The sequence below is a fragment of the Physella acuta genome, unplaced genomic scaffold, assembly GCF_028476545.2.
Source record: "Physella acuta isolate Inbredline_101_S28 unplaced genomic scaffold, ASM2847654v3 ptg000897l, whole genome shotgun sequence".
In the NCBI taxonomy this organism is placed as follows: Eukaryota; Metazoa; Mollusca; class Gastropoda; family Physidae; genus Physella; species Physella acuta.
Window position 1 is genome coordinate 67,238 of NW_026732414.1, and position 12,702 is coordinate 79,939.

At 41.9% G+C, this 12,702-nt stretch overlaps 1 protein-coding gene across 5 annotated transcripts in view; it reads right to left on the reverse strand.

Moving 5' to 3' along the window:
- LOC131952961 (sodium/glucose cotransporter 4) overlaps nt 1–12,702 on the reverse strand; it is a 48,212-nt gene that overhangs the window by 8,986 nt on the left and 26,524 nt on the right. For all 5 annotated transcript variants that reach the window (XM_059315907.1, XM_059315905.1, XM_059315904.1 and 2 more), the window contains exons 9-13: nt 11,347–11,427; nt 10,828–11,060; nt 9,000–9,135; nt 6,827–7,082; nt 4,273–4,435 (exon numbers count right to left, since the gene is read on the reverse strand). In XM_059315907.1, the coding sequence (XP_059171890.1) occupies nt 4,273–4,435; nt 6,827–7,082; nt 9,000–9,135; nt 10,828–11,060; nt 11,347–11,427 (869 nt within the window). The remainder of the gene's footprint in view (nt 1–4,272; nt 4,436–6,826; nt 7,083–8,999; nt 9,136–10,827; nt 11,061–11,346; nt 11,428–12,702) is intronic.

A 12,702-nucleotide genomic window follows, 5' to 3' on the forward strand; every position in this document is an offset into this window, starting at 1 on the left:
CTCTCTATGAAAAGTTTTATATCCCTCATCATATTGTATTTGGCACCATCTGAAAGCTGGATTTCTCCTTTATTTGATAATTTTAATTTCCATCATCTTGCAAACACCCAAAGCTTACAATCGGCTTTGCAGTTTACACAGATATGTTATTTTTGTGACCTACTTTTCGTTACTTTTGGCCGCCCGACACCGTTAATGTCCCGTAACGCCCGCTGCCGCCCGCTTACAATACGCATAGAAAAATTAAATTTGTTTCATTAAAATTTGGCCTACAAATCCTAATTTTTAACTAAACAGGAAGTCGGATAGTTGCAGCATCCTTTTCCGGTCTTCTAATTTCAATGGCGCTTTTGAAAGATAAAAAATAATAGTTTCTTTCTATCTCGAAATTTTAGATTCATCTGTCCTATTTTTAGTAGATTTAATATTAAAAATAAAATAAAATAATGCCTCTAAACGTATCTAGGCATGTATTTTATGAATTATATATCTTAAACGTAACCAAATTGATATTTAACTGTTAAATTCGATGCATAGTTGTTTAGACAAAAATAAATAAAGTTGACTACCAAAAATGACCTGTTTTGAATTTTCTCCGACATTTTTTATTTTTATACTGTACTTTTACCGAATATAATATATTCTATTTAATACTGTTGGAAAGCCAGGTTTATTCCCAACACTAAGCAGTACTTTTTATCTTAATTTTCAATTTCATTTAGACAAAAACAAATATTTTGTGAAACTATTCACTTGATCATACAGAGTTATGCTCCTTGCATTGGGCCGTCATGGGTGGAGTTTTGGTAGAATGAACGGGACATTAATGGTTAAAGTTATTATTTTCTTAATACAAAAATGGACAAAGTTTCCAAAAGTGCAAGAAACCCATCAGGACAAGAAACAAGAAATTTTCTGATTTTTTGCCGTGCATATCTCCATAAGCGGACAAAGCATATTTTGTTCGTTTTGCTTCTATTTAAATAATTGAAATAAATATGTGAAACATATCAATAGTGTTGTTGATTGTTTTATAAATTAATATATTGGAAAACAAAAAATATGAAGAAATATGAAATAAGTAACATCTAGACTAGAATTTTTCTAAACCGAGATATAGAAATACAACATCAATTTACAGTTATTAAACATGCAGCGTAGAAATTTAGAAGCCGCTTCTCTTACTGATAATTGTTTGATTTGATGGTTACTATGGCAGTTTTAACAATTTCAGGGTCATGTGAGACCAGATCAGTGTTTCTTCCAGACTGTTTTCTCCGGGGGGGGGGGGGGGGGCACTTGATATTTTGAAGAGGAGGGGTGGGGGGTTGACACTGATAAAAGTATTTGTTTTCTATATAAATTATAAATTCTATATAAAGAGATGCCTGGAAGAAACTCAGGACCCGATTGAGATTTTATTTTACTTTTTGCTTGGTGGTAGACATGTTTGTAGAGATTGATGATGGTCTAAAATATTTTTAAATCATATAAACATTTTAAAAAAAACTTATAGATTTAGACTTAGATTTAAATATAGATCTAGAGTATCAAGATTATTTCAAAGCTCCTTTTTACTTAAAGTGTAAGTAATATACTCTGATTTTTCGTTTGGTGTCAGCAAAAGGTTAACCCTCCAAAAAGTATATCCTCTGAAGTGGACACCCCAATTTTTCTTCAAAGATAGTTTAAATAACCTTAACTATGATATTTATAGCTTTCTATATATATATATATATATATATATATATATATATATATATATATATATATATATATATATATATATATATTTATAGTTAACCCAGTTCTATAAGGTATGATTGGTTTGATTTATTCCTCTAATCCGGGGCCTAGTGCTCTTCATCTGGGTGATGTTACCTACATAAAATGTCATATCTTGCAACTTTGAAAAATTCCAATAGAATTCTATAGGAGTAAAATAAAAGGACTTGACGGACATGCAGTAGTTTATACAATTATTATAGTAAACAAAAAGCAGCAAGGTGCCCGCACGGGAGAAACTGTCCGCATACACCACTTTACTCTAGTTCTAATTAATTGTCACAAATCCTCTGCAAGTCAAAAACATTAAACTTAAACAATAAACTACTTTATTATTTATATATTTTATTTATTTTTAGATCTACGAATTTAAATCTACTCTAATATTTATTCCTGTTTACTTATGTTGATTAAACTTAAAAAATTAAAAAGATTAATTTATTACAATCGATTTTATTTTGTATTTCAATGTGGACCGCAACAGGTGACACCATTTAGGGGGGTGACACCAAGACAAAAAAATTGCAATATATACAGAATAAATATGTTTTTTGCCAGTACAATAGTTGATTAATTAGAGTCAAAAAGTGAAGGGAGGGGGTGGGGGTGACACCATGATGTAAAGATGCAAACTATAGAGAAAACAATGCTACATCCAGCTGCATAAACGACCAACTATAGATAAACATCATTATAATTAAATGTGAACACTTCAAAGCTGTTACGGGGGGGGGGGGTGACACCAACTGCAAAATGTACAGATAAAAAAATGAGGGGGGGGTGACACCATGAGATGCTGCAGTGGGTGACAACCGACCTAGCGACGCCACTGCCCTACATTAGGTCTCTTATACAGACTCGTTTTTCAATGTTGGCTACTGTCCTGGTCATTCGCAGCTTGGGGTTTGAATGCCGTGTACACAGTCCCAGAGGTCACATGACATGGGAAACACTGCTCACCGAAGAACTTAATAAAATACTTAAAAAAAACTTTTTAAAAAACCACGTTTTTCTTGTGGACTAAAAAGTAGAAAATAAATTTTTCTTTTGTTCTTCCTCGAGCTGTGCAGGTTCTTGTGATGACTGACAAAAAACGTGGGTACGTTCACCATCAAATTTCCCGACCCATCTGCCCGACCCACGTTTTTTGTCAGTCATCACAAGAACCTGCACAGCTCGAGGAAGCACAAAAGAAAAATTTATTTTCTACTTTTTAGTCCACAAGAAAAACGTGTTTTTTTTAAAAAGTTTTTTAAAAGTATTTTATTTTCTCCTTTTTAGTCCTTTGCTACACATGAAAAACGTGGTTTTTAAAAAGTTTTTTATATAGTTTATTTTCTACTTTATCTAATGACTTAATTAGTTTTGACTTGACTAAGTGTTTATAAATACACGGACTAAAAATCTTGAGCGACCGATACGCTTTAAACAGAGAAAGGGCGTAATTTAATTAAGCCTACATGCCGTGACCAGGATTCGAACCTGGGTTGTCGCGGCCATCACCCGAAGTACTAACCACTATACGATCACGGCCAGCGCGCTCACATCGATTGGGGCCGAAGTAACTGTGTCAATAGGCCTCCAGTCTTGTCGGTATGTTTAGAAATCATGTCCTCGATTTTATGGTCCTTGGGGCGTAATTTAATTAAACTAATGTAGGTCTCTAATTGCTAGTTTTTATGATTGCATCTGAAATTGTTAGGCGAAAATAGCCTGCATTCCAAATTTCAGATCTCTAGAGCAATCAGAAGTGGGCTAATTTTCGATGTCAATTTTAACAACAAACATCCAAACAAACAAACGCGAAGCTGAGTTAAGAAAAACGTGTTAAAAAGTAACATCAACAGTCCCTGTCTGTGGGACCCATAGTATGTGTTATACATAAGAAATTAATTAGTCATTCAGTTAAGTCAATTGACCCACGGGCCAAATTTAAAAGAAATTGGTCGGTTAGAAGTGCCTGAAATTTTCATCGCCTGTTTTGATCTATACAGACACTGAGACAGGATTAAGACAGACAGAGGAAGCAAGTTCAATAAAAGCTTGTAAAAAGGATATGAAACTTGTACTTTTAGATTTTCTTGAAGAGGATAAAGTTGGGATATGTTATTAATAATTTGCATGAAAAGGTTTTTATTGTGATACCTTAAATCCTAACCCCATGAAGCCCAACTCTAATCCCAATCCTAAAGGCGGATAAGAAATTGTTTTTATGGTGTGATTTAAATATTCAAATGTCTAGTCATCAGAAATAGGTCACAAGTGGTGAGGCTTAACATTTTTGATGAGCACTTTTTGCAGTAGTGGCGGGGCTTATCAAGGCAAGATCCGGTTACAGGCCTTATTGTCGCATTGGGATAATATAATACAATATTAACATATTAAAATTCTTGTAACAAACCAAAATATTGTATTAACAAAAAGCTTTGATTCTGATTGGTAGGAAGATGTACAATTAGGAAACAAAGATGTACAAATATTACTTACATGCTCATTGGTTCTTTTCCAAAAAATAGCCAGGACATAGACGGAACATATGGGTGGAGCTAAAAAACTGGTGATAGCCTGGATGTAATGGAAGAGTTCCGTGACGCTCTGCACCACAGGGATCCACACAATGCCAACACCCACCAGTATAAGCACACACAGTCTGTACAGACATACAGCTGGCTACAATAAGCTCACTTTAAAGTAGAGCAAGGTCACTTACAGCTACAAGAAGGTCGTTTCATAGCACAACAAGCTCACTTTATATCAGAGCAAGGTAACTAAGGTATAAAAAGATTATTTTATATACCAGAACAAGGTTATTTTATGGTACAACGTCTTTTTATATCAGAACATGGTCATTTTATAGCAGAACGTGATCACTTTATCATACTTTATGGTACAATAAGGTCATTTTATAGCAAAACAAGGTAACTCAAGTAACTGTATGTATGGTAAAAAAAAGTCACTTTACCATAAGGTCACTTTACAGTGGAACAACGTCACTTTACTTCTAAATCTCTATCATGAGCTCCACCTCTCTACCTGCCAACTAGAGCCCCACCTCTCTACCTGCCAACTAGAGCCCCACCTCTACCTGCCAACTAGAGCCCCCCTCTCTACCTGCCAACTAGAGCCCCACCTCTCTACCTGCCAACTAGAGCCCCACCTCTCTACCTGCCAACTAGAGCCCCACCTCTCTACCTGCCAACTAGAGCCCCACCTCTCTACCTGCCAACTAGAGCCCCACCTCTCTACCTGCCAACTATCATGAGCCCCACCTCTCTACCTGCCAACTAGAGCCCCACCTCTCTACCTGCCAACTAGAGCCCCACTTCTCTACCTGCCAACTATCATGAGCCCCCACCTCTCTACCTGCCAACTATCATGAGCCACACACCTCTCTATCTGCCAACTAGAGCCCCACCTCTCTACCTGCCAACTAGAGCCCCACCCCTCTACCTGCCAACTATCATGAGCTCCACCTCTCTACCTGCCAACTATCATGAGCCCCACCTCTCTACCTGCCAACTATCATGAGCCCCACCTCTACCTGCCAACTAGAGCCCCACCTCTCTACCTGCCAACTAGAGCCCCACCTCTCTACCTGCCAACTATCATGAGCCCCACCTCTCTACCTGCCAACTAGAGCCCCACCTCTCTACCTGCCAACTATCATGAGCCCCACCTCTCTACCTGCCAACTATCATGAGCCCCACCTCTCTACCTGCCAACTATCATGAGCCCCCACCTCTCTACCTGCCAACTAGAGCCCCACCTCTCTACCTGCCAACTATCATGAGCCCCACCTCTCTACCTGCCAACTATCATGAGCCCCACCTCTCTACCTGCCAACTAGAGCCCCACCTCTCTACCTGCCAACTATCATGAGCCCCACCTCTCTACCTGCCAACTAGAGCCCCACCTCTCTACCTGCCAACTAGAGCCCCACCTCTCTACCTGCCAACTAGAGCCCCACCTCTCTACCTGCCAACTATCATGAGCCCCACCTCTACCTGCCAACTAGAGCCCCACCTCTCTACCTGCCAACTAGAGCCCCACCTCTCTACCTGCCAACTAGAGCCCCACCTCTCTACCTGCCAACTATCATGAGCCCCACCTCCCTACCTGCCAACTAGAGCCCCACCTCTCTACCTGCCAACTAGAGCCCCACCTCTCTACCTGCCAACTAGAGCCCCACCTCTCTACCTGCCAACTATCATAAGCCCCACCTCTCTACCTGCCAACTAGAGCCCCACCTCTCTACCAACTATCATGAGCCCCACCTCTCTACCTGCCAACTAGAGCCCCACCTCTCTACCAACTATCATGAGCCCCACCCCTCTACCTGCCAACTATCATGAGCCCCACCTCTCTACCTGCCAACTAGAGCCCCACCTCTACCTGCCAACTATCATGAGCTCCATCTCTCTACCTGCCAACTAGAGCCCCACCTCTCTACCTGCCAACTAGAGCCCCACCTCTGTACCTGCCAACTATCATGAGCCCCACCTCTCTACCGGCCAACTAGAGCCCCACCTCTCTACCTGCCAACTAGAGCCCCACCTCTCTACCTGCCAACTAGAGCCCCACCTCTCTACCTGCCAACTATCATGAGCCCCACCTCTCTACCTGCCAACTAGAGCCCCACCTCTCTACCTGCCAACTAGAGCCCCACCTCTCTACCTGCCAACTAGAGCCCCACCTCTCTACCTGCCAACTATCATAAGCCCCACCTCTCTACCTGCCAACTAGAGCCCCACCTCTCTACCAACTATCATGAGCCCCACCTCTCTACCTGCCAACTAGAGCCCCACCTCTCTACCTGCCAACTAGAGCCCCACCTCTCTACCTGCCAACTATCATGAGCTCCACCTCTCTACCTGCCAACTAGAGCCCCACCTCTCTACCTGCCAACTAGAGCCCCACCTCTCTACCTGCCAACTAGAGCCCCACCTCTCTACCTGCCAACTATCATGAGCCCCACCTCTCTACCTGCCAACTAGAGCCCCACCTCTCTACCTGCCAACTATCATGAGCCCCACCTCTCTACCTGCCAACTATCATGAGCTCCACATCAGAGGAAGTTTTCCTGATGCGCCTCCAGATGTCCATAGTGAAGATGGTGCTGCTGCTGTTGAAGATGGAGGTCAAGGAGGAGATGAGGGCGGACATCATGACAGCCAGCATCAGCCCCCGCAGGCCGTCCGGCATCAACTCCAGCACCAGGGTCGGGAAGGCGATGTTGCTGCAGCTGTCCTGACCACACACTTTCTGGCACACCTCGGGGTCAGCGCAGCCCACACGGTCTAGGGCAGACAGAGAACTATCAATGTCTAGGGCAGACAGAGAACTATCAATGTCTAGGGCAGACAGAGAACTATCAATGTCTAGGGCAGACAGAGAACTATCAATGTCTAGGGCAGACAGAGAACTATCAAGGGCAGACAGAGAACTATCAATGTCTAGGGCAGACAGAGAACTATCAATGTCTAGGGCAGACACAGAACTATCAATGTCTAGGGCAGACAGAGAACTATCAAGGGCAGATAGAGAACTATCAATGTCTAGGGCAGACAGAGAACTATCAATGTCTAGGGCAGACAGAGAACTATCAATGTCTAGGGCAGACACAGAACTATCAATGTCTAGGGCAGACACAGAACTATCAATGTCTAGGGCAGACAGAGAACTATCAATGTCTAGGGCAGACAGAGAACTATCAATGTCTAGGGCAGACAGAGAACTATCAATGTCTAGGGCAGACACAGAACTATCAATGTCTAGGGCAGACAGAGAACTATCAATGTCTAGGGCAGACAGAGAACTATCAATGTCTAGGGCAGACAGAGAACTGTCAATGTCTAGGGCAGACAGAGAACTATCAATGTCTAGGGCAGAGAGAGAACTATCAATGTCTAGGGCAGACAGAGAACTATCAATGTCTAGGGCAGACAGAGAACTATCAATGTCTAGGGCCGAAGAACCTGTGTAATCTAGTCTAGGTTAAAGATCAAAAGTGTAAAAGCATTGGGGGGGGGGGGGGGGGGAGGGCGAAGGGAGTTTATTGATGTCAATTCAAATTCATATACCAAGTCTTCAGCTTTTTGAGTCCCCATTTTATCCAGTCTGTGTGCTATAAATAGAAACTAATAAACGCTACACTTTGATTTTATGACACTCCAAATTTTATCGTGAATGTACCTGTGTAAACTTATGATCGTTAATGTACTTGTGTAAACCTACCACCTTGAATGTACCTGTGTAAACTTATGATCGTTAATGTACCTGTGTAAACCTACCACCTTGAATGTACCTGTGTAAACCTACCGCCTTGAATGTACCCGTGTAAACCTACCACCTTGAATGTACCTGTGTAAACCTACCGCCTTGAATGTACCTTTGTAAACCTACCGCCTTGAATGTACCTGTGTAAACCTACCACCTTGAATGTACCTGTGTAAACCTACCACCTTGAATGTACCTGTGTAAACCTACCACCTTGAATGTACCTGTGTAAACCTACCACCTTGAATGCACCTGTGTAAACCTACCACCTTGAATGTACCTGTGTAAACCTACCACCTTGAATGTACCTGTGTAAACCTACCACCTTGAATGTACCTGTGTAAACCTACCACCTTGAATGTACCTGTGTAAACCTACCACCTTGAATGTACCTGTGTAAACCTACCACCTTGAATGTACCTGTGTAAACCTACCACCTTGAATGCACCTGTGTAAACCTACCACCTTGAATGTACCTGTGTAAACCTACCACCTTGAATGTACCTGTGTAAACCTACCACCTTGAATGCACCTGTGTAAACCTACCACCTTGAATGTACCTGTGTAAACCTACCACCTTGAATGTACCTGTGTAAACCTACCACCTTGAATGTACCTGTGTAAACCTACCACCTTGAATGTACCTGTGTAAACCTACCACCTTGAATGTACCTGTGTAAACCTACCACCTTGAATGTACCTGTGTAAACCTACCACCTTGAATGTACCTGTGTAAACCTACCACCTTGAATGTACCTGTGTAAACCTACCACCTTGAATGTACCTGTGTAAACCTACCACCTTGAATGTACCTGTGTAAACCTACCACCTTGAATGTACCTGTGTAAACCTACCACCTTGAATGTACCTGTGTAAACCTACCACCTTGAATGTACCTGTGTAAACCTACCACCTTGAATGTACCTGTGTAAACCTACCTGTATAAAGTACTCTGGCGATCATCCCTGGGAAGACAATCAGCCACATGGGGAGGAACTTGAGGTAGCCGGCTAGCAGACAGCCAGCTTTAGCGTGGGAAAGATTTTTTGCTGCTAAAGCTCTTTGTACGATCACCTGGCCGTGAATAAATTATGTGGGCACGTGTCATCAAATAGCAGACTAACGCAGACGCATGAAATAATACAAATAGCAGACTAACGCAGACGCATGAAATAATACAAATAGCAGACTAACGCAGACGCATGAAATAATATTTCAAATATCCAATACTAAAATTAAAAGGCGCTGCTGAGTTGCTGCAAATAAAATGTTGTAGTGGCGCGTCATCACCATCTTAAAGCGTCCAATGAGCCTAGCCCTCCTTCTTCTTCTTCGTTCTTAATTTTAAGTGTTGGAAGGGATCGAGCCTTGTCTTCCAGAGGGTTTGAACTCGAGACTTTTTTTTTCGAATTTATCAACTATGACCTTTTGCCGACTCGACCGCGCCTCCATCACAATTAAGGCTTAAGGATTACGTGTCAACTGGTTATGCGCCATTGAGGCCATTGACTCCGATTTCAGCCTGCTTCTCTTTTTGGATTTGCTTCCATAGCCTTTGTCCAACCAAGAACAAACTACAAGGCAGCAGTTGTTTGATTTTGGAGTTGTCTCTCATAGAAGAGTGGCTGGCCCGAGGGTTCGAACTCGAGACTTCTCGGTTTAGCAACCATGAGCTTTAACCGACTCGACCACGCCGACCCCTAGCCTAGCCCTAAAGTACCTGATCTAAACACCAGTACCTGATCTAAACACCAGTACCTGATCTAAACACCAGTACCTGATCTGAACACCAGTACCTGATCTAAACACCAGTACCTGATCTAAACACCAGTACCTGATCTAAACACCAGTACCTGATCTAAACACCAGTACCTGATCTAAACACCAGTACCTGATCTAAACACCAGTACCTGATCTGAACACAACACCAGTACCTGATCTAAACACCAGTACCTGATCTAAACACCAGTACCTGATCTAAACACCAGTACCTGATCTGAACACCAGTACCTGATCTAAACACCAGTACCTGATCTAAACACCAGTACCTGATCTAAACACCAGTACCTGATCTAAACACCAGTACCTGATCTAAACACCAGTACCTGATCTAAACACCAGTACCTGATCTAAACACCAGTACCTGATCTAAACACCAGTACCTGATCTGAACACAACACCAGTACCTGATCTAAACACCAGTACCTGATCTAAACACCAGTACCTGATCTAAACACCAGTACCTGATCTAAACACCAGTACCTGATCTGAACACCAGTACCTGATCTAAACACCAGTACCTGATCTAAACACCAGTACCTGATCTGAATACCAGTACCTGATCTGAACACAACACCAGTACCTGATCTAAACACCAGTACCTGATCTAAACACCAGTACCTGATCTAAACACCAGTACCTGATCTAAACACCAGTACCTGATCTGAACACCAGTACCTGATCTAAACACCAGTACCTGATCTAAACACGAGTACCTGATCTAAACACCAGTACCTGATCTGAACACCAGTACCTGATCTAAACACCAGTACCTGATCTAAACACCAGTACCTGATCTGAACACCAGTACCTGATCTAAACACCAGTACCTGATCTAAACACCAGTACCTGATCTAAACACCAGTACCTGATCTGAACACCAGTACCTGATCTGAACACCAGTACCTGATCTAAACACAACACCAGTACCTGATCTAAACACCAGTACCTGATCTAAACACCAGTACCTGATCTAAACACCAGTACCTGATCTGAACACCAGTACCAGACGGACGAGATGGTCAGGCCGACAAAAACACCTGGCCAGGGAAGGTTCCCATCATCAGCCGAGCGAACAAAGTTGTACGAGTTGCTGGGGGGCACGCCGCAGTTGGTGTACGAGTAGTTGTCGTCCTTCCCCAGATGCTGGAGCGTCGTGTTGGGGTAGGAAGAAAAGTAGCGATGTCGGAGTTCTTCGTAGCCACCCACTTTCACAAACCCTGCCAGATGACACGTTTGTTGACACAAGTCAAGTTTGTTGACACAAGTCAAGTTTGTTGACACAAGTCAAGTTTGTTGACACAAGTCAAGTTTGCCGACCTACCCACACGTCAAGTTTGTTGACCTACCCACACGTCAAGTTTTGACCTACCCACACGTCAAGTTTGTTGACCTACCCACACGTCAAGTTTATTGACTTACCCACACGTCAAGTTTTGACCTACCCACACGTCAAGTTTGTTGACCTACCCACACGTCAAGTTTAGCTTGCTGATGCTGACCTACCCATTATCATCAAAACAAAAGCTCCAACCACCATGATGATCGTTTGAATAAAATCTGTCCAAATAACTGCAGTTAGACCACCTGTAAAAATATAAAATCCCACAAATACATATATATACATATATATACAAGCTGTATGTCATTGCTTCGCAATGATGTAAAATAAATTAAAAGTAGTACTCTGAAGAAATAGAACAAACACACAATGTAGGCCGACAAAACAAAACAATTTATCAATCTAAACAAACAAAAAAAAACTAAATATATACAAAATACAACCAAAAACAACGAACGCAATACAATCCGTTTTGTAATCCTTGTAACTTGTAAAAAAAAATAATTTGACATAATAATTTCTGGAATATTAATTAAGACTAGCGAACTAGGGGAAATAATCACTCCCTTAAAGTTAATATAGATATGTATATTATTCCTACACATTTAATTGTAAATATCAAAACAGATCAATAATAACTTAAGTACGTAATAAACTAGCTTAACACTATTCGTTTTTACAAAAATATGTTGTTTACAATCAGAATTAAATATATCGTCATCATAAATGCTAAAATATTACAGCATAATGAAAGTTTTTAAAATCAGAGTTGGTATAAAACCACGATTTTCAAAATATATAGAATAAATACTTTAAAAAAACTTTAAAAAAAACCACGTTTTTCTTGTGGGCTAAAATTTTAAAAAGTAGAAAATAAATTTTTCTTCCGACCCTAGGGGATCTACCAATGACTGCTCGTAGAGTTTGTGCTTCCTCGAGCTGTGCAGGTTCTTGTGATGGGGGGGGGGGGGGGGGGGGTTCAACTTCATTCACCATTGTCCGGTCACTTTAGATCTATCATCTTACCCAGCGTACACCTAGGTGTGACATTAATGTCGCTCTACACAATTACGGCCTGTCCCGTTGTGGAGGTGAGGGGGGAGGGGAGATAATGAACTCAGAGTGAACATAGCGTCAGTTTTTAGATGACTGTTCTAAACATACATATACAATTATACATATATACTGATTCTGAAATAACTTTAAATAAGTAACAGTGGTATTATAAAAATAATTTTTTACAGAGGGGTCCATGGGGGGGGGGGGGGTTGCCGCCTACGCCCAGGAGCCCCACACAATTGAAACGGCAGCTATGGCACCTGTAGGCGGGAGTCTTGCCGTGGCGCTGCTGGCTGGTGTCATCCAATTGTTTGTAAACAATTGAAACGGCAGCTATGGCACTTGTAGGCGGGAGTCTTGCCGTGGCGCTGCTGGCTGGTGTCATCCAATTGTTTGTAAACAATTGAAACGGCAGCTATGGCACCTGTAGGCGGGAGTCTTGCCGTGGCGCTGCTGGCTGG